This window comes from Phoxinus phoxinus (genome assembly GCF_949152265.1).
Source record: "Phoxinus phoxinus genome assembly, chromosome: 19".
NCBI lineage: Eukaryota > Metazoa > Chordata > Actinopteri > Cypriniformes > Leuciscidae > Phoxinus > Phoxinus phoxinus.
The window spans coordinates 25,695,977-25,715,193 of NC_136894.1; the positions used below are offsets into that span (position 1 = coordinate 25,695,977).

Below are 19,217 nucleotides of genomic sequence, written 5' to 3' on the forward strand. Positions count from 1 at the left end.
CAGTGAGCATATCTGCAATGTATTGAAGTCCTAAGGCCATTGAATGATTTATATACCAGTAATAGCCTAATACTTTAAAACCAATCCTATATGTAACTGGGAGCCAGTGTAAAGACATGAGGACTGGTGTGATGTGTTAATATTTTCTGGTTCTGCTCAGGATCCTGGCTGCAGCGTTCTGTACGAGCTGCAACTGTTTATGGTCTTTTTGGGAAGGCCAGTGAGGAGTCCATTACAATAATCCACCCTGCTGGTGATGAAAGCATGCACAAGTTTCTCTAATTCTTGACACAAAGCATCTAATTCTCGCAATATTCTTCAGATGATAGTACGCTGATTTTGTTTGACATGACTACTGAAGCTAAGGTGGTAAAATGCCATTTTCAAAAGATGTAAAATAAATCTCTGATGTCCCCAGTGTGTGTGTGTGTGTGTGTGTGTGTGTGTGTGTGTGTGTGTGTGTGTGTGTGTGTGTGTGTGTGTGTGTGTGTGTGTGTGTGTGAAGTTTTAGCACAAAATACCCCACAGATATTTTTATGTAGAATGTTAAAGTTGTCACTTTTTGAGGGTTTGCAAAAACGCACCGTTTTGTGCCTGGCCCTTTAAATGCAAATGAGCTGCTGCAGAGGGCGGAGCTTTGAAGAGGTCGCGTGTGTTAGCAGCTGCGATTACCTCACTCAGACACACTAAAATGACAGAAACTGTACTGCCTTTAATGTTAAAACGGAGTCAGACAAAGATGGAGAGACTCAAGAAGAAGTGACAACATGTAGAAGCAACAGGACGTCTCTGAAAGGTTAGTTGATGAATTTATGTTGCTGATGTGGAGTTAACTATCTTCAATTAGGATATTCCGTCATGGTAATCTATAAATTGCTCGTATAGGAACTGTTGTGAGATGCACACGGAGTGACTTTCTATTGCATGTGAAAAGATGGATGCTAAAGTTTGAGCTGAATCACAAATGTCCTCTTATATAACAACTTTTCCTCTTCTCAATCTCAACATGGACTGCCCGGGGGCGGGGCTTATGTACATTTTAGGGTTGGTGATGTCACTAACCCGGGAGGAATGACGTGTAGTCCCTACCAGCCGTTTGTTAATGTAGTCCTTTTCTTTAAAAGCAAATATCTTCCTTTGCTTTGAACTTTGAGCGTTGTAACTTTGCAGATGTTGTTTATGCTCAAACAGCAACATTACACTAACTAAAGTTAGAAAAGTGAAATCATACTTTACCACCCCTTTAACTGAAGAAAGTTTTGGCACATCCAAATGTTGACTTCATCAATGGATTGGAACAGGGAGTCAATGGGGCTGTAATCGGTAGGCGATAGGGTTAAGTAGATCTGTGTGTCGTCTGCATAGCTGTGCTAAGCAATTTGGTTCTTTCTCATTATTTGTCTCATTAGGAGCATGTACAGGTTGAATAGGAGTGGCGCAAGAATTGAGCCTTGAGGAACTCCGCATGTCATGGATGTCCACTCAGACTTATGGTCTCCTAAACTCACATAATAACCTCTCCGTCCCAAGTATGACCTGAACCATTTTAGGACTATCCCAGAAAGCCCGACCCAGTTTTCCAGCCTGTCAAGAAGTATGTTGTGATCGACAGTGTCAAATGCAGCGCTGAGGTCGAGTAGTACCAGCACTGATAATTTGCCTGTTTCAGTATTTAAGCAAATATCATTTATTATCTTTATGAGCTGTGTGCTCATGTGCTGCACTCAAAAATGATCAAATGCAAATTAAATGACAAAATAGACAAAAAACAGTAGACAATATATATATGAAGGCTACAAATATCGTGATTACAATAAGAGTAGAATGATTAAAATATATATTTTTAAATTGTTTATATTATTTATTAAATATATATATATATATTATAATTTTCTATACAATATATATATATATAATATATATAATGCATTACATTAGCATAATATATTAATTTATAATATACTATGATGTACAACATTTATAAATAAATATATATTAATTTTGAACATAATATAATTTCTATGGCATTTACTTTTTTTTACATATTTTATGTGTACACTACAGAAATTTTTATTTTTTGTTAATTGAACATGTTTGTTCCTAGATGAAATAGAGTGATAATGATAGTGAATGCGCTCTGCACCTGCTCTGAAATCCAAACCTCCGCTGTGCGTCTGGGGAAATAAAGAGAACAATTACCGACGGTCCCTTGTGTCTGAGAGTAAATGCAGTCAGTGTTTGCTTTCTGCAGCTTTTCTACCCTAAATGATATCATTCAACACCAGATCATTCAAAATAAAACTGTACATCAATGAATCCCTATAGATTTGTACGTTCGGCACAATTTTATGAACCTATCTGATATATTGTTGCAGTTTTTATGCTTTGTTTAGAGCACAAGTCTTTGGTGTGCAAATGAATGAGGGTCAATCAGGCGTAGGTAAGGAAAAAAAAGATATTCTTTATTAAAATGAGCAATAATCTACAACAGGGAATCAAACATTTACACATCCACGTTTTTCAGCAATGGTTCATCCCTTAACATATCACAAACTCATTTCAATGAAAAAGGTGCTCAGTTGAGGGGAAGGGGAGAGAAACCTGCATGGGGGAAGACAACAAAAGTGTTTACATCGTTTCTTTAGATCTATCCTGGATTATCACACCATTATTTTAGGATCATTGGTAGACTTTTACCTCTGTGCTTTCGTTTGTAATAGATGTATGCAGCCGAAAAAGCCACAATAAGGCCGATAAGGAAAAAAGAGCAACCGACAGCTAATTTTGCAGTTCTGGAATCGAGGGAGGTCGAGTCTGAGCATGAGAAGAATGAACAGCAGGTGATGACAGACACAAATAACATATTTTAAGAGTTCACATGCAAATCAATAAACCAACAATGCAAGGTTTTGCATTCATCAACAATGAATGTGCATTGTGGATTTTACTATTGGGAAATTACTACAGTAATTCCAACATGAGTTCAGTGCAACATCAACACAAACATCATGCAGTAACATTTATATTAGTGAGGGGGGGGGGGGGGGGGGGGGGAGTGGAAGTGTCGGAGTGTAGTTTTAGTTTAAGTTATTTATTTATTCTACTGTGTAATTTTAGTGCTTTAAAGGACTAGTGAAGGACTAATGAAAATTCTGTCATCATTTACTCACTCTCAAGTTATTTCAAAACTGTATGCATTTCTTTCTTCTGCTGAACACAAAGGAAGATATTTTGAAGAATTTCGGTAACCAAACAGTTGATGGACTTCCATAGTATTTTTTTTTCCTTCTATGGGAGTCCATCCACTGTTTGGATACCGACATTCTTCAAAATTCTGCTTGTGTTCAGCAGAAGAAAGAAATTCATACAGGTCTGGAACAACTTGAAGGTGAGTAAATGATTAAATTATTTTTAATTCATTCATATTCCTTTAATAACTTAGTGCGTTAGCTTTATTTCAATAAAAAGTGTTTAATTTTTTAAAAAGTGTATACGGTGAAACTCGAAAAATTACAATATCATGCAAAAGTTAAAGGTGAAACTAATATATTATATAGACATGCAAAGTGAGATATTTCAAGTCTTTATTTGTTATAATTTTAATGATTATGGCGCACAGCTTATGAAAACCTTTTCATAATATTCTAATTTTGAATTTGGGGGTTTCATAAGCTGTAAGCCATAATCATCAAAATTATAACAAATAAAGTCTTGAAATATTTCACTTTGCATGTAATGAGTCTATAAAATATATATGTTTCACCTTTTAAGTTGAATTACTGAAATAAAAGAACTTTTGCACGATATTCAAATTTTTCGAGTTTCACCTGTATATATATATATATTAGTATTAGTTAACGTTAATTACCCTGGTCAGTTCTTCTGCATGAATCAGAAATGAGAAGTTGAGGATTGTGGCAGTGTGCTGTTCTTTTGTTCATGGATCAGGTGATCAGCATCAGCTACCACTGGTAAATTCCACCAGTTATCTAAACAATGATAAATATACAGTAGCTCGCGATCTTAACTCTCACCCCACTGAACGACGAGAGGTTTCTCCAGGCCGCTGTGCTCCACTCGACAGCTCACACTGACTCCTCTGTGGAGCACCAGATCCAGGTGTGAATGCGTCTGGTAGCTCCAGTCACCGTTATCCATGAATTCAGTGGAGATCACGTCACCAGTGACCTCCAATCCGTCCAGTAGCCAGGTCATATTAATGGCCTGTGGGTAAAAAGCGTATGCGTGGCACACCAGGGTGGTCAGCTGACCGTAATGAGCCTTCTCAGTGGGACGGACGGTAACAATGGGCGGCACTGTTGCGAAGACAACGAGATTAATCCATTAAATAAAACATATTGGACCACTTCAAACTATCTTAACTCGTTAAATCCTTAAAATGCCATTAATTTGCTTAAATGAAGAATGTAAAATGTATTACTCTTTCTCGTAGTGCTGTTGCCGTAGAATCTTGCGTTGGCTCTGCACAGTGTCTCCAGCTCATCCTTCCGCTGTTTCATCTTCCATCCCTGACTGTTGTAATGAGCAGCGTTCTTGATTCCATATTCATCATAACCAACATATTTCCCCAACCTTGAGTCATAACTGCACATAAGCTTCTGGTTGAAGACCAGCTTTATTATGTAGACCATGTCAGACAAATCCTCTTTGCTATACTCGCATTCAACAATGTTCTGGAACACATAAACATCTGAAGGGAACAGAATAAAAGTCAGTATATGCCACTTAAGATTTGAGGGTTCAATACATCCAGAAATCTGTGCATATACAATGATTTCATTTTTCTGCAGTGAGGTTCTTGGGAAGATCAAACAGGGACTTAGATTTAACAAATCATGTGAAGAAGCTAAAATGGTTCTGAGCATGTGATTCAAATCATTTATGTATAGTATACTTCAAGTCCATTTTATGAAGTATATTTTTAAGCATACTTTATGTAGTAAGTATACTAATATCAATGTAGTAGTAAACTTGTAAGTGTACTATTTCAATACTGCTTGGGACTAAATTGGCTCACTTTTAAGTAGGCCTAAGTATATGTTTAAGTGTAGTAAACGTATTATTATTATCTTATTATTAATGCTATTTCATGCATTCTGACTTATTTACACGGTTAATTCTCATGCTATCACTTGTTTGTTTCAGCTTCTTCTTCCCCTGTGGTTTGTTCCAGTATTCTGGATATTTGTATTCTTTCAGGAGATGTGTAATAGCGCCCCATACTGTATAACATGAAAACACGGAGAGTCGGAAAATTCATTCGGGGAAAGAGTAAAAGTAGATTTGAAGTAAATTCCTGTAGCTACACAAAAAAATCCAGATATTCAGATTTAGGAACATATCTGTTTTCTTTATAAATAAATATTTTCACACAATATAAGTTTATACGGCAGTATGTAAAACTATGTGGGAAAAAGTATTCAAAAGGTTACTCAATCAAAAGATTACACACAACTACAAGCCAAGTAAAATATTATTTATATTTTTAAGTATATCTCGAGCACAAGCAGAGCAAACTCTTAGAATTTTCTGCCAGTATAAGTCAAGTAGCCTATATTTAAGTACAATTTTAAGTATATTTCTGAAAAGTACATAAAGTATTTCTGAGAAGTAGGCTACATAAAAAGTAGACTGAAAGTATTATTTTCTTATATTTAGTTTAAAAGAAGTATACGCCTACTAATAGCACACATGAATAAACTTATTTTTAGTAAGGGTAGTGACCGTAAAATCAATGGTGAGACTGGCCCTACAAGTCAGTCCTGTCTTCATATGTAATTTCAGAGATTTAAACTCACCTTCAGATGAGACACAACCAAACGCAAAGCCCACTAGAACAAGTGCGAGTGTGAACGTCCTCATCTCAGTGTTCTTCTTCAGTGCTGTTCGAGGAGAGAGCTTGAAAATCAGTCTAAATAATGAAAGCATTCATTCGCTTCAGATACTTCCTCATAATTTAGTATCAGTCATCCACGGGACCTAGAAAAAAAAAGTAAACAAGGCCTGTAAAACACTCACACACACTTTTTTGCCTTTATCCAAAAACATCTCAGTATAAAGGAAAGCTAAATATCTTCTAAAATAGTATGTCCACACATCATCTACACAGCATTCAGGGAGAATCAACTAACAATTAATATCTCTGTTCAATAACCCAATGAGCTGTCAAATCCTACTTATGTTAACCAAATATAAGATCCTAAACTTACCTCAGCACACAACAGGCTCTTTACACAACACAATGGGGCTTGTGCTAACTGAGCGTCTGCCATTGAGATTAATGGGAATGCTAACAAATGTTAATGCTAACAGGTGTTAATGACTTCCTGGAGATATTCAGCATAAAAAAGTCGCTGTTTGGATTTAAATAGACAATTGCTTAAGAGTCTGGAGGACCATGTTCTGGAGGTTCTGGAGGACCATGTGCACCTAATGCTTCAAACATCGTCCCGTGAAGGGGGTGCCGTGTGTCCGCATGATAATGCACAATACACGCATCAAGATTTGTGACTTGGTTTGATGAACATGAAGAAGTTGAACATCTCCCATGGCCTGCAGTCACCAATCTAAATGTTTTTGAGCCACTTTGGGGTATTTTGGAGGAGCAAGTGAGGAAATGTTTTATATATTTATGTATGTTGGAACAGCCTTTGGCCAGAACAGAACATTTTATACTGCTTGAGATGGTGACATTAATATCATTGAAACTATCATATTTATTCATATTTTCAATTTTGAAATTTACCATTTAAATTTTAGTTAGTTTTATTAACTTTTTTGTTCCTGTCATTATACTTTCTAAAAGTTTCAATTATTATCAGTAAACTAAATGAAATGTTGCCTTGGAAACAAGCAGAATAAAATGAGTTTAAGTTTCTATATATTGTATTAAGTAACTTTTTTTAATGGTTTTAAAATAACTTTAATATCCCTGGATTCAAGTTCACATAGAAAAATGCTAATGAAATAGCATGGTCCTAAAGAAAACACACTCAGCCACAAGATCTTGTTTTAAGAACATCTCACCCTCTTTATTAATGTGACATTTATCAGATGAGAATTATGGTCGCATGAAGCATCTGTTGAGATGATGCTTATAGCTTGAGGTTTCATTTCGTTATATTTTGCTGTTGTTTTCTTAAAAAAAAAAAAAAAAACACACATAATGAGCTGTGGAAAAAACCAGCCACAATACTAAACAGAAGAGCTGACGACAGGAGTAAACAAAGGAAAAAAAGCGCAGGAAACAGAAATCAGGTCATATTGACAGATGCAAGCTGCGAGTTCATGAAACTTACATATGTACAAATTTTGGGAAAAAACATTTCAAATTGTTTTGTTGTTGTATAACTGCATGTGCTATGATACAGAAACTACAAGCATTACATTTCTGAATGAGGGTCATTATGTTAAAACTATAAATTGTGCATTCATTCTCTGGGCAAATAATAATAAACACACTCAAACAAAACAAATAAAACCAGACTAAAACTCAAAAACCAAGATTTACAAAACAGTATTCGTCAAATCAACACCTAATTAAGCAGCTGTGTCATTCTGATAGTGCATCCAAGACTCTAGAAATCCTGACCAAAACCACATGAACGGAAAAATAATTTATGCATCCAGAAAAACATGCTCATGTAGCCCAGCTGAATTCAAAGAGCACGATTCTGTTTGTTTAATGCAGATTTGAACCCATTCGTTTGACCATGGGGAATAAAGCAGGCTGGATGGAGGGGAGATCAGATTCAAGTTTTAAGACGCCACTAAAGCCAACGAAGAGAAGGATGACGTGATGTTCTAACTTCAGGGTGTACAGACGCCATTTGAATAGGTGGAGCTTTGTTTTTTCATTCAAATGCACAACCAAGCGGCCACACATCCATGTATGTGCAGAGTGTGTAAATCCACTCGGAGGGGGCGGGAAAACCAATGGCACACGTACACATCACACACTCGCTCATGCAAACAAAAGTGACAGTAGTTTCCAATCCAAGCCTTTTGTTTTCTTCAGGACAAACAACTAATAGATCAAACAACAAGAGGGAGAGAGAAAAATAAAAAGCAACGCAAAATATTCACAAAAGAAAAAGTCAGATTTTTGTTTTTCTTCCCTACCAGGGAATTGCTTAAAATTCTTCTTTATAAAAGAAAAATAGATATTTATATATCTTTGTACATTTATATACACAAGGTAAAGAAGGATGGACTAACGGAAATGAGTCCCAAATTAGACGACGATGCCCTGGTCTGCTTTTCCATCAGTTCCTTCTCCGTCCAACATTTCCCAGACCACATTGCTTCTATACATCTAAAGAGAAAGCCTGCTCTTCCTTATTCACATGTCTCTCCGTTCCACTAGTTATTGTTATTTAGAGCAGGAGCTCTATCCTATTCTGGGATGGAGTGCATGTCTGTTCCTTTTGATTGGGTCAGCCTGAGTCCGATTCACTGGTGTCAGAGGATGAGGAAGAGGAGGACGATGAGGAGGAGTCTGAGCTGGAACTGCTGGCGCTGAGACGGGACGCCATGGCATGGGGTTCCACCGCAGTGGGCTTCTCCACTGAAAGAGAAAGAGAGAGATCATTTCATTTAATCGGTCTTAACCTGATTCTGATTGATCATCTGTGAGGAACTCAGTCCCTACCTTTGGTTTTCTGTGGTTTCTTGCCGGAGTTAAGCTGACCGCTGACGTCCTGCAGTCTTTTCTCCAGCTCTCTCTTCTTCTCCAGAGTCAACTCCTCACGAGATTTACCCGCAGCACCTTTGACTGCCACTGGAAAACACAACGCACATTTGGTCAAATTTAACTTAAACATTATACAATACAGATTGTTTTGAAGCAGCTTTACAGTGATGAACAGGCAAATGATGATCAATGAATGAAGGCGCTCTAGAAAGACAATAGTGTCATTGTTCAGTTGAAATCCGTTCAGTGTTGATTCAGTTCGGTTCAATGATTCAAGTTAATCAATTATGGAATGAGTTAAATGTATCTATAAAGCAGCTCTGGAGAAAACAGTGATGTCATCATCCAGCTCAGTTCAGTTCTCATCCGATAGTGTCAGTGCAAACAGTAGTATTGCAGAATATTAAGTCATTTGTAGTATTTTATCTAGAAAAGCTGCATGTTATATGACATAATCAGACAAGGGAGTCTCTACCTGTACAAGAGGCTAAAATGTTCAATCAAAGATACAATAAAAGTAAATGAGAGTAGGGAAATAGCATCTAAAAAACTAACATTTCCATTTTTATATAGGTAGTTATGTAATAGTCATGCATCAGCTAAACCACTTAAGTCTCTCTAGTGAACAAAATCTACTAACTGTCAATAATATTCATTTGCAGTGGGTTTGATTCCCAGGGAATGCATGAACTGATCAAATGTATAGCTTGTATACAGTCGCTTTGACTAAAAGCATCTGACAAATCCATAATTTCCCCAATTCTATCCATTTGTCATTTTCTACCATTAAGATATATATATATAAAAAGGCTGCATATACATATACACATATATATATACACATATATATATATATATATATATATATATATATATATATATATATATATATAAAGGCTGCATATACTCCTATCTAGAGAAGAGCCAATATAACATGAACTTAATAAATAAATAAAATAAATAAATATTTCTATTCAATGGATCCTGAAAAAACGTTTACACAAAGTTTCTGAAAAAAAAATAACAATAAATCACAGTATCCACAAAAAAATTCAGCAGCCCAGCTCTTTTCAACATTGATAATAATAATAAATGTTACTTGAGCACCAAATTAGCATATTATAATGATATCTGAAGGATCATGTGACACTGAAGACTGGAGTAATGATGTTGAAATTTCAGCTTTACATCACAGGAATAAATTACATTTAAAAATAAAAAAAATTGTGTTATTTGTACGGTAATATTTTTTAACAATATTACTGTTATAACTATTTTTTTATCAAATAAATGCAGCCTTGGTGAGCATAAGGGATTTTTTAAAAAATGTTTGAGGGGTCGTGTATTTTTCCTTTTTCCTCATGGCATGTAATTATTCAACATTGTACCTATATTGACAGAAGAGTCACATGGGAGATGACTCTACATCAGTGGAGGAATGAAAGAACAGCATTGTGTTTGTTCACAGAAGGGTAAAGAGCAGATGACTCTACCTGTGGAGTGTGCTGAATAAAACCCGGCAAGGTGGGGCTACACAAAGCATTATGGGTTAAAGTCTAGCTTCAGATTCCCGTTAGCTTCTCAAGTACAAACATTCCTTTTTCAGAGGACGCTAATATCTTTTCTTACAAACCAACAACACTACATAAATCCTATTTAAATTAAATGTGCTCTCACCAGAAGGTTTCCGTGGTTTCTTTCGTAAACACATCATGACGTATCGCTCTAGTTCCCGTAGCGTGGACGGTTTGAGCGTCTCAAAGTCGATCTCGATCTCCTCTGGGTTGGTGTCCCGCAGCGAGGGCTCTCGTGATTGGATGATGTGGACGACGCGGCCCAGTTTCTCTCCCGGCAGCCTGTTGATGTCCAGACTGAGCTGCCGCTTCTCGTCGTAGCTCATGGGGCTGGTTTCCTCCTCTTCCTCAGAGTCGTAGTGTGGCGTAAGACCACCGTGGCTCACAGGTAGGGAGTTAAACGATGCGGCTTGAGATTTCTTTGAGGATCTAAGGGAAACATGAGAAAGAATAAGATAGGTTTGTTTTGTTGATGATTTATGAATTAGCAACGGTGTAAATAAGTGAGTGGAGACGTACTTGCTCTTGTTGCTCTTCTTACTGGAGCCCTTCTTGCCCTGAGTGGAGGTCGCGGCTTTGCTGTTGCTCTTGCTCTTTGGTGTCTTGGACAGTTTTGGTGTTTTCGGCGGCCGAATGACTACCTCATCCTCCATCATGCTCCTGGCCCGCTTGTGTTTTTCCGGCTTCTTCTTTTTCTTCTTGTCTTTCTTTTCTTTCTTCTTCTTGGGCTTGACGATGGGCGTAGAGGACAGCGCGGCCAGCTGCTCGTGCACCGCCCTCAACTGCAGACAAGCGAGTGAATGAGTGTCACTGTGTGTCTAAACCCACGGCCACTGCAGCTCTTAGTAAACGTACAAATACGTCAAATCTGTCAGTGCCGGTTTAGCGAACTTTGTGGGAAAAGTTCAGTCGCTACCTGTGTACACACCTGTTCCTGAAGCTGGGCCAGGCGATGCGCTCTCTCCTCCTCACTGTCAGAGCTCGGGCTGCTCTCGCTCTCACTCTCACTGCTCACGTCACTCTCTGACGACGAGGAGGAAGAGGAGGAGGAAGAGGAGGAGTGACCGCCCAGGCCGCCGCCCAGGGACGCAGGTGGGAGGGAATCCAGGGGCTCGTCGGGCATCTTGGCGAAGCGGAACTCAAAGACATCCTGAAATAGAGAGATGACCATTTTAATATCCAACTTTGGACATGCTTACTTTTAGTGTAAAGAAAAGGAAGAAAAAGTAGGGCTGCATGATTAATGGTACTTAAATAGTGATTACAATTTCAGCTTTGCTCGATAAAGCAAGCATAATCGTCTGGGATGTTGGCCGACTGGTTATTTATCTTAAAAACATTTTTTATTTTGACATTTGTTATCTTGCATTGGTAACAAGCCTCCCACCAACTTTCATTCTTTGGGTTGACAGATGACAAGAGTAAATCTGCGAGCAAACCATCTCAGTGATGAACTGTAATAAATAAACTGTAATGTTTGCGATTGCTGTAGCTGTATAAATGCACTTATGCAACCTCTGTGCTACAATACAGTGTTTTTTAGTTGTTTTAATAGAAAAAACACTTGCATAATTTGGAATTTTAGCTTTTGACAGAAGTTTTAATAATGTAGAGGGTGTGTTAATGTATCTGACAAGTATAATAAATCAGGAAACTAGATCCTGAGTACGAGTCGACGAACTCTTGATTTCTGTTTGCATAAAAATGCAAAAACTCTGATGAAATGAGAACAATAGTGATAAATAAACACAAGTATAATTTTTCAGCGAAATTAACAATCGTGAAGTGTCCGTACCTGTAATTTTCGGGCCATGGACACCACATCATGATCTGGGGGATTGTACTTGTAACAGTTTGAAAACATTAGCCTGATGTCAGCAGCAAACTGTAATGCATCCCGGTACTCCCGATGATCCATTTTCCTCTGCAAGAAATATAGATAGATTGAGAAATACATGAAGATCTGATTGTGCACATGATGGCATTTTTAAATGGTTATGCATCTAAAACTCTTCGACGCGCACCTTTATAGTGCTCAGATCCATGGGACACTTGATAATATCGTGATAGTCGTGCAGTCCCAGTAAGGAAACGTCCACCGGCTTGTAGAAGGGCCAGGCGTAGGCTGTGTGCTTCTTGGACAGCAGCTCTTTGAGAATGGTGCTGCAGTACCGTAACTGCTGGGTCAGCCGCCCACGCCGCACTGGCTGGTGTTGGTTCTGGGAGTCGGGCAAGTCTTTCCGCGGTGGCTTGATGGGCCTGCCACTGCCACCTCGTCTTGCTGGAACTTTCTCTCCCACCATGCCTCCGCCAAGACCCAGGTTCAGGCCAAGGGACAGGCTCTGTTTGGGGTCTGCACTAAAAGCAGAGATGGTAAGCGGGGAGTCGCCGCCCAAGCCGAGACCCATGCCACCTATAGCCATAGTGAGGGGCATGCCTGTGGTGGTGGGGGTGGTCGTGTCTGCCTTGCGCTTGACACCCTTTTTCTATTGAAAAGATTGAGAAAGAAAGATTTGCTAAATTGCATCTAATATGCAAACAAGCACATTGGTATTCCAACTAGCGTATGCTGCATCTGAAAACTAATTGTGTATGAACAGTTTGTTTTAGAAATAAGTGGTGGTCTTACCTTTGCAGTAGGTTGTGTAGGTGGCAGCCCCAGCAGTGCAGGAGTGCCATGTGAAGTGGGAAGCAAAGTCTTGGTTATAAGCATCTGCGGTGGGGTGGACAGGACCGAGTCGGGGGTGTCTGGAGTGGGAGGGGAGTAGGACGACAGGGATACAGAAGATATAGCGGGGACCTGATGAGCTGTCGTGAATCCACCTGAAACTAAAAGTGAGACGGGGAAAAAATGCATAAGCAACAAGGCAGACAAACAACCAATAAACACCTGCACCAATTGACCGTTCGCAAAGACCCACCCCCTTTAGTTACTGTTGCTATGTCCGACAAGCTACACCGCTCTTACACCCATGTTCTCACGCAGTGAAAAATACATCGCGGAGCAGAGAGGACACTGACAACGCGCTGACACACGACAGACGAGATATTACTTTTATATTTACTTTTGATATGAAACAAGGTCTCAACTTTCAAATTTGGTAATTTTTTAAAGGAATTTAAACTAGAAATACCGTTTTGTGACTCTTTAATGTGTCTGACAGATCGCTGTAGAGTCTCAGTTAAAGCTGCTCGTGAACCGATCATCTCTTCCTTCTAGTTAATTTATAGCATCAAATAAACATGAATGAACATAAGAAGGAATGTTGTTTTAACCGCGGAAAGGCATCAGTACACTCCGTTTTTCAAGCTCAAATCCTACCATGTTAGTCTACTAACTTTACTCTCCTGATTGCTTTGTCGGACAAAAATCACGGATGGCGTATTCTGATTGATCAGATCGCCTGTCAATCAAACTCCCTGCGAAGGGTCAATTGAATTTCACACAAATCGTTAGTAGAATTTTTTTTTAAATCCTTATTGATTATTTAAAAAGAGCAGTTTCTAGCTGATTAAATATTGTAGAACTGAGCATCATTAGAAACACAAATCAACATAAAATGTATTCTATGACATTTAATTAATTTTATAATATATATATATATATAATACACACTTTAAATAAAGGTATTAAATACAACTTCTATATTATATATACACACACGTGTATATTATAAATATATATATATATATATATATATATATAGTATATATATGTATGTGTGTGTAAAATATATAGTTTTTATTGGTATTAAAAATTATAATTATAAAATTATTACAAAAGTATACTTTTATTAGTAATATAGTTTTATATTTTAAATACACAGACACACATATATATACACATGTTCAGGGTCATCCTATATATTTCCCAGCCTGTTCTTACTTGATTTTCCTTTTTTAACTTTTCCCGGTTTGCCCCTAGGGACAGCTGAGGGAATCTCTTCTTCCTCTTGGGGCATCTGTGCAACCTTCTGCAGGAAAGCCTTCTCCAGAGACTGGGCCATCAGGACGATGTCATCTGTTGGCTATAATAAACAGAAGACTTTTAGATCACATGGCAGTCTCTAGACAACACTACTGATGCATGTAATTGCACCACAACAGACTGGGGACCTGAGCCACATGATAAACAGCTAAATGACTTCAAACTCTGAAAAAACAAGGTTGAGCCCTAAAAGGTTTGAACTAAACATAAATGAACTGACTGACCTTGTTGTAGATGTAGCAGTTGGTGAACATTGTGTTGAAATCCTGCATGCACTCGCTGGCACTGCGGTAAAAATTGTTCTCTAGTCTTTTCTTGATGGTCCCCATGTCCATGGGCTGCTTAATGATGTTATAATAATCCTGCGTGAGAGAAGAGATGAGAAAAAGCTTGTGTTTAGACTCATTACTTGCCGTCTTGTTAAATATTTAAACTCCGAACTAAATAAAATGTCTTTGGGTCTGAGAAACATCCCCCAAACAGTCCAATCTGGAACAAGAACAAACTTACAGGGAGGTTGAGCTTGGAAGCGTCCACTGGCTCATGGAAAGGCCAGGCGAAGTGATGCCTCCACAGGGTCTTCTGTAAAGCCTTCTGGAGGAACTGCAGTTGGTTGGTCATGCGGCCCTGTCGATTGGGGTCCCGTATAGGAGGTTGAGGGGGTCCGGATTGGAGTACCTGGGGCAGAGCAGGTCCTTCAAACCCTTCATACAGCAGCGACGGCTTGCGGATGCGTTTGCCGGGTCCGGAGATGGTCTGATCCATCATCGTGACCCCCTGCATGCCGTCGCCCCCGCCCAAAGAGCTGTGGAGAACAGGAACATGAGGGTGAGTCGTGTGAGAAGAGCCAGTAGAGAACATTTCAGCCTGGTTTCACAGACGGGGCTTAGATTAAGCCAAGAGTAGACCGTAGTTAAATTAGGACATTTCAATAGGATTCTTGAGACAAAACAATGGCACTGACATATTTTAAGATATGTCAGTGTAAGTTGCTTTTAGTTAAGACAACTCTAACATGCATTTTAGTCTGGCACTAGGCTTAAGCCTTGTCTGTGAAACAATCAAATATTATATAATATCAAATATTGGATTATTGGTTTATACCCAGACAAATTTGAACTATAGAGCCAAAACGACGGATAACCGAGTGATTTAATACAATGAAATGTGACGAGTTAACAATCACAGTACACTCATCATGACTCAAACTCTTGACTAATCATCCGTTTCGCTTATGTGTGCAGAGCATGAAATACAATTGCCCCTCCAGCAGTTCATCTGTCCGGGCATGGGTGTGTTAGGCTACGACTCATTCCAAAACCATACGCCACAGTCCAACTGGAAACTGGTGGCGTGACCTTAAACAGACTTAACCCAGATCAGGTCATATGTGTGTTTATCTGAGGAATTAGCCAATGAGTGTGCAGCTTTCAAAACAAATAGTTTGAAGCACAAATCAATTATTCCTGTTGGACTAATATTATTATTAATTCACAATGTCTTATTATTAAACGTCAAGTAAATATATTAATTCTCTGCCAAGCGAGGACAATTATCCCAACTCAAATGTATTAACACATTTAAGCTTGATTTCATATACATTTAAATGCTCATTATAAAATTATTTCCATCAATTAATGCTGTCATTACAATTGTGGAGGTTAAGTCGGTTTTGAAAAAAACAAACGAATATGAATTATCATGAGCTCATGTATACAGGAACGTATTCTAGGCATTAAATGCCATTGACAAGTCCACAAATTGCTCATGTTAAACTGCACTACCCTCACTAATTTTTAAAAAATACAGCAAAAGTGCTTTATTTATTAACATGACAGCATAAAGAATTGCGCTTCCTCCATGAGACTTACCTTCTGATGCCTGTTCAACACTTTAAAATGGGCACGTTGACAGAACCCAATAATTTATCACAAGTGCTACAATAAATGCTCTTTGGATTAATTTATTTGGGACTGCTCAGACAGCACAATGATGCAATAGTTGTAAAAACGTTGCAGCTGTAACGTGACTTTAATATGAAACAAAACAAAAAAAAAAAAACAGTTAAGGTGGGTGTTCAACTCTTTCTGTAGAATGTTGTTCTCATGCCTTCCAGTCAGGATCTGTAAGTGAAGGTTTGCATTCTTGCCCCAGTGTGGACTCTTTAGTGAAATTTAACTAACTGAATAAATCTACCACACAATAGCTAAATACATTTTCAACTTTATAAATATTTAGTCATGTTGATAAAACATTAAACAACTTTAAATTTAATAATTTGACGTTTTAATGTACAATATAAACACTGCTAAATGATACAAAAATCACAAACAGTTGACATTGAAAGCGTTTTATTTTCAGTCAAGTAAAATGTTGGATTACAAACATTGTTTGGAAAAACAAAAACAAAAAATAGGTCTAATTATTATGTCCCATATAACGTTACAGCATGCTGGTTGGGAGGGGCAGATGGCGGGAATCATGCGGCTCGTTTAACTACGCGCGTTGCTAAGCAACAAAAAGCGAAACAACTCCACAAATTCAGTGCTGTGCCATTAGATTTCACAAATCAATGACACTCGCCACCAAAAGAAGGCGTCAGGTGATCAAATAGGCTTGAGCAGAGCTGCAGCCTTCACGCGTGTAAAATGTTGACAAAAGTCCACGTGGTGTTAGGCGGAAGCTCAACTTTTAAGATGAGTTTCAGAATGACTAAAACGTGAAGGAAAAAAAACGAAAGGTTGTTAACATAAGTTACGATCCTCAAAGTAATCCAAAAACATTCAAACTAATATAAGATTAGGCAAAACAACTTACAAAACACCTGATCAATAAATTATTTTTTTCTAGTAGCCTTATGACCTACATCAATACATAACCGAAATATATTCCATTGAAACACCATATCGATCATAACAAGCCTTTCCATTAAACAGCCTTTCATGTAACTGTTAACGTTAATCTACCGATCATATTCACAGCCACATGTTCACTGTAACGTTAACGCGCTCGCGGAAGAAATGACCGATGCATCATAATATAAGCAGTGGATATTCAACACACTTCCTAGTCTTAATAATAACCCAAAACACGTACATTTATAATTATTTTTTCGTAGTGTGTCCGAAACCTTTATGGCCAACAAGAATATAACGTAACGTTACTGGTCGCTGTTAGCATTAGCTTACCATGCTAATTGCACGGTCGCATCCTAGCACTGCATGTTAACAACATACTATCAGTTATAAAATTCAAACAATCTCGCATATGAAAATGCGGTTGCATTACTCAATCTTGGCAGTCAGAACACCGACAAATTTGTCAATAAACAAACTGCCCGTCTCAGGGAGCGTAAACGCGCATGCGCACTAAACGCGAGCAGCTGTCCGTTAAAAACAGACTTTAAAACTTGAAGACTAGTGGCGAACTGACGTTGTAAAAAAATAAATAAAGTCTCTGCAACACCATTGAGTTTAGAAACTGCAAGTCAATGCAGTCGTATTATTCCGGTATACAGTTATTGCGGCAGGACGCAATTGATTAAAATAAAATAATTCCGAAAGATGCCAAATTATGACAATAATCCAAACAACATTTTCGTTCACAGAACAAGTGCAATGTCATTTACTCCAACCGGTACCTGTCAAAGGGCGGGCTAAAGGCCATCTCCATCGGGATGGATCCGGATTCGGTTTATGAACCGGTTTCGTTCGAATATCCGAGTTTCGCGGCCTTGTTTTTCTGACTTCCTCTATCCTCCAGCGCAGAGCTACAATGAAATGGCGAGGCTGAGGCTCCGCCCGACTTTTTATAAACCCATCGACGGCTCCATTGGCTGATGTAACGCCATTCGTACACGCCTACGCGTATTCTATAGGCCACTCAACCTGTCTGTCAAATAGGCCACGCCCGCGCATCCCCCGGAGCACGATTTGTGGATTTAAATCATATTTCGCAAATAAAACACTTGTCTAGGCAACACCGCTACAATAACCAACATACAGTGAAACATTTTAGAGAATAGTTGATAACACTTAAGGTTGCGCTACCATTTCCAGAAACACTGCGTTTCTCAAGAGTTGAGTGTTACGTCAACAGTCTTCGCTGATTGGTCCTCCAAAACTAAGGCGCGTTTACCCAGGGCAGGTTGGAAATACGCCATTGGTTCACCAGATTAGTCACGCGAAACAGACAAATGCGGCACATACACGTACGGTACAGATCACCTCGCCTTGCACTGTTGCTCATCTACTGCCTGGGAAAAAATCAACAAAAATACTACATAAAAACTCAAACGTCTAAAGGCTACCACGTGATAGTGCTTCGTCCCTAAAATAAAACGAGGAAAAAAACACCCAGAGAATTGAACGCCAAAACCAATATTATACAATAATGTTTTAATCGTCCCATTAACGCAATGTAAAAAATACCATAGATCGATCTCAAACCCATACCAAAGCTGACAAAAGGCGATGTCATTCTCTGTGTCGATTCAACATGGCCTACAAGGAGTGTCCTCCATAAATGACGCAGCAACTTTAGTCCTTCGAACGACGACCCACAGTGGTTAAAACACTATTAAAGGCCCTAAATATTTACAAAATATTTACAGAACACACTAAATTAGACACAAATAACCTAAATACTCGAATTACGTCGAAAATCTAAACAAATTCCTGGGAAAATAACTACTGCGTTTAGGCCGACGTCGAGCTACTACCACAGCCAAAATCATCAATAAAACTTAAAAAACGTTTGATTCGCCTCTAATTTTCTAGCTGTTTTCATAAAAGCCAATCATTATTTAATTATCATGTCGAGGTTTTTAAATCAGCCGAGTTACCATTTAGAGGACATTTTAACTACATTGATTTAAATATTCTCTTTCCAGAAGCCATTAACCATTTTTAAGACGCATAAAAGTAAATGTTTTGGCAAAAGA

At 38.4% G+C, this 19,217-nt stretch overlaps 2 protein-coding genes across 4 annotated transcripts; both read right to left on the reverse strand.

Annotated features, from left to right (window-relative positions):
* Positions 1-2,442: 2,442 nt before the first annotated feature.
* On the reverse strand, positions 2,443-6,359 carry LOC306986483 (SLA class II histocompatibility antigen, DQ haplotype D beta chain-like). Of its 2 annotated transcripts, none has more exons than XM_079589775.1 (6): positions 6,231-6,359; positions 5,820-5,919; positions 4,442-4,711; positions 4,035-4,316; positions 2,698-2,814; positions 2,443-2,601 (listed from the first exon to the last, which is right to left on the reverse strand). In XM_079589775.1, exons 1-6 carry the CDS (start codon positions 6,291-6,293, stop codon positions 2,576-2,578), a joined length of 858 nt encoding a protein of 285 aa, XP_079445901.1. In that variant the 5' UTR covers positions 6,294-6,359; the 3' UTR covers positions 2,443-2,575. The 2 variants fall into 2 exon arrangements, with proteins under 2 accessions (XP_079445901.1, XP_079445902.1); XM_079589776.1 differs by having other exon boundaries at positions 5,820-6,000; positions 6,231-6,303.
* A 675-nt stretch (positions 6,360-7,034) lies between these two features.
* brd2a (bromodomain containing 2a) lies at positions 7,035-18,385 on the reverse strand. 2 transcript variants are annotated; one of them, XM_079589899.1, is made up of 12 exons: positions 17,916-18,385; positions 14,786-15,080; positions 14,500-14,637; positions 14,174-14,315; positions 12,917-13,116; positions 12,312-12,773; positions 12,083-12,211; positions 11,216-11,437; positions 10,807-11,069; positions 10,391-10,716; positions 8,672-8,800; positions 7,035-8,587 (listed from the first exon to the last, which is right to left on the reverse strand). In XM_079589899.1, the coding sequence occupies exons 1-12, from the start codon at positions 17,945-17,947 to the stop codon at positions 8,457-8,459; spliced, it is 2,469 nt and encodes an 822-aa protein (XP_079446025.1). In that variant the 5' UTR covers positions 17,948-18,385; the 3' UTR covers positions 7,035-8,456. The 2 variants fall into 2 exon arrangements, with proteins under 2 accessions (XP_079446025.1, XP_079446024.1); XM_079589898.1 differs by having other exon boundaries at positions 11,204-11,437; positions 17,916-18,089.
* Positions 18,386-19,217: the final 832 nt, after the last annotated feature.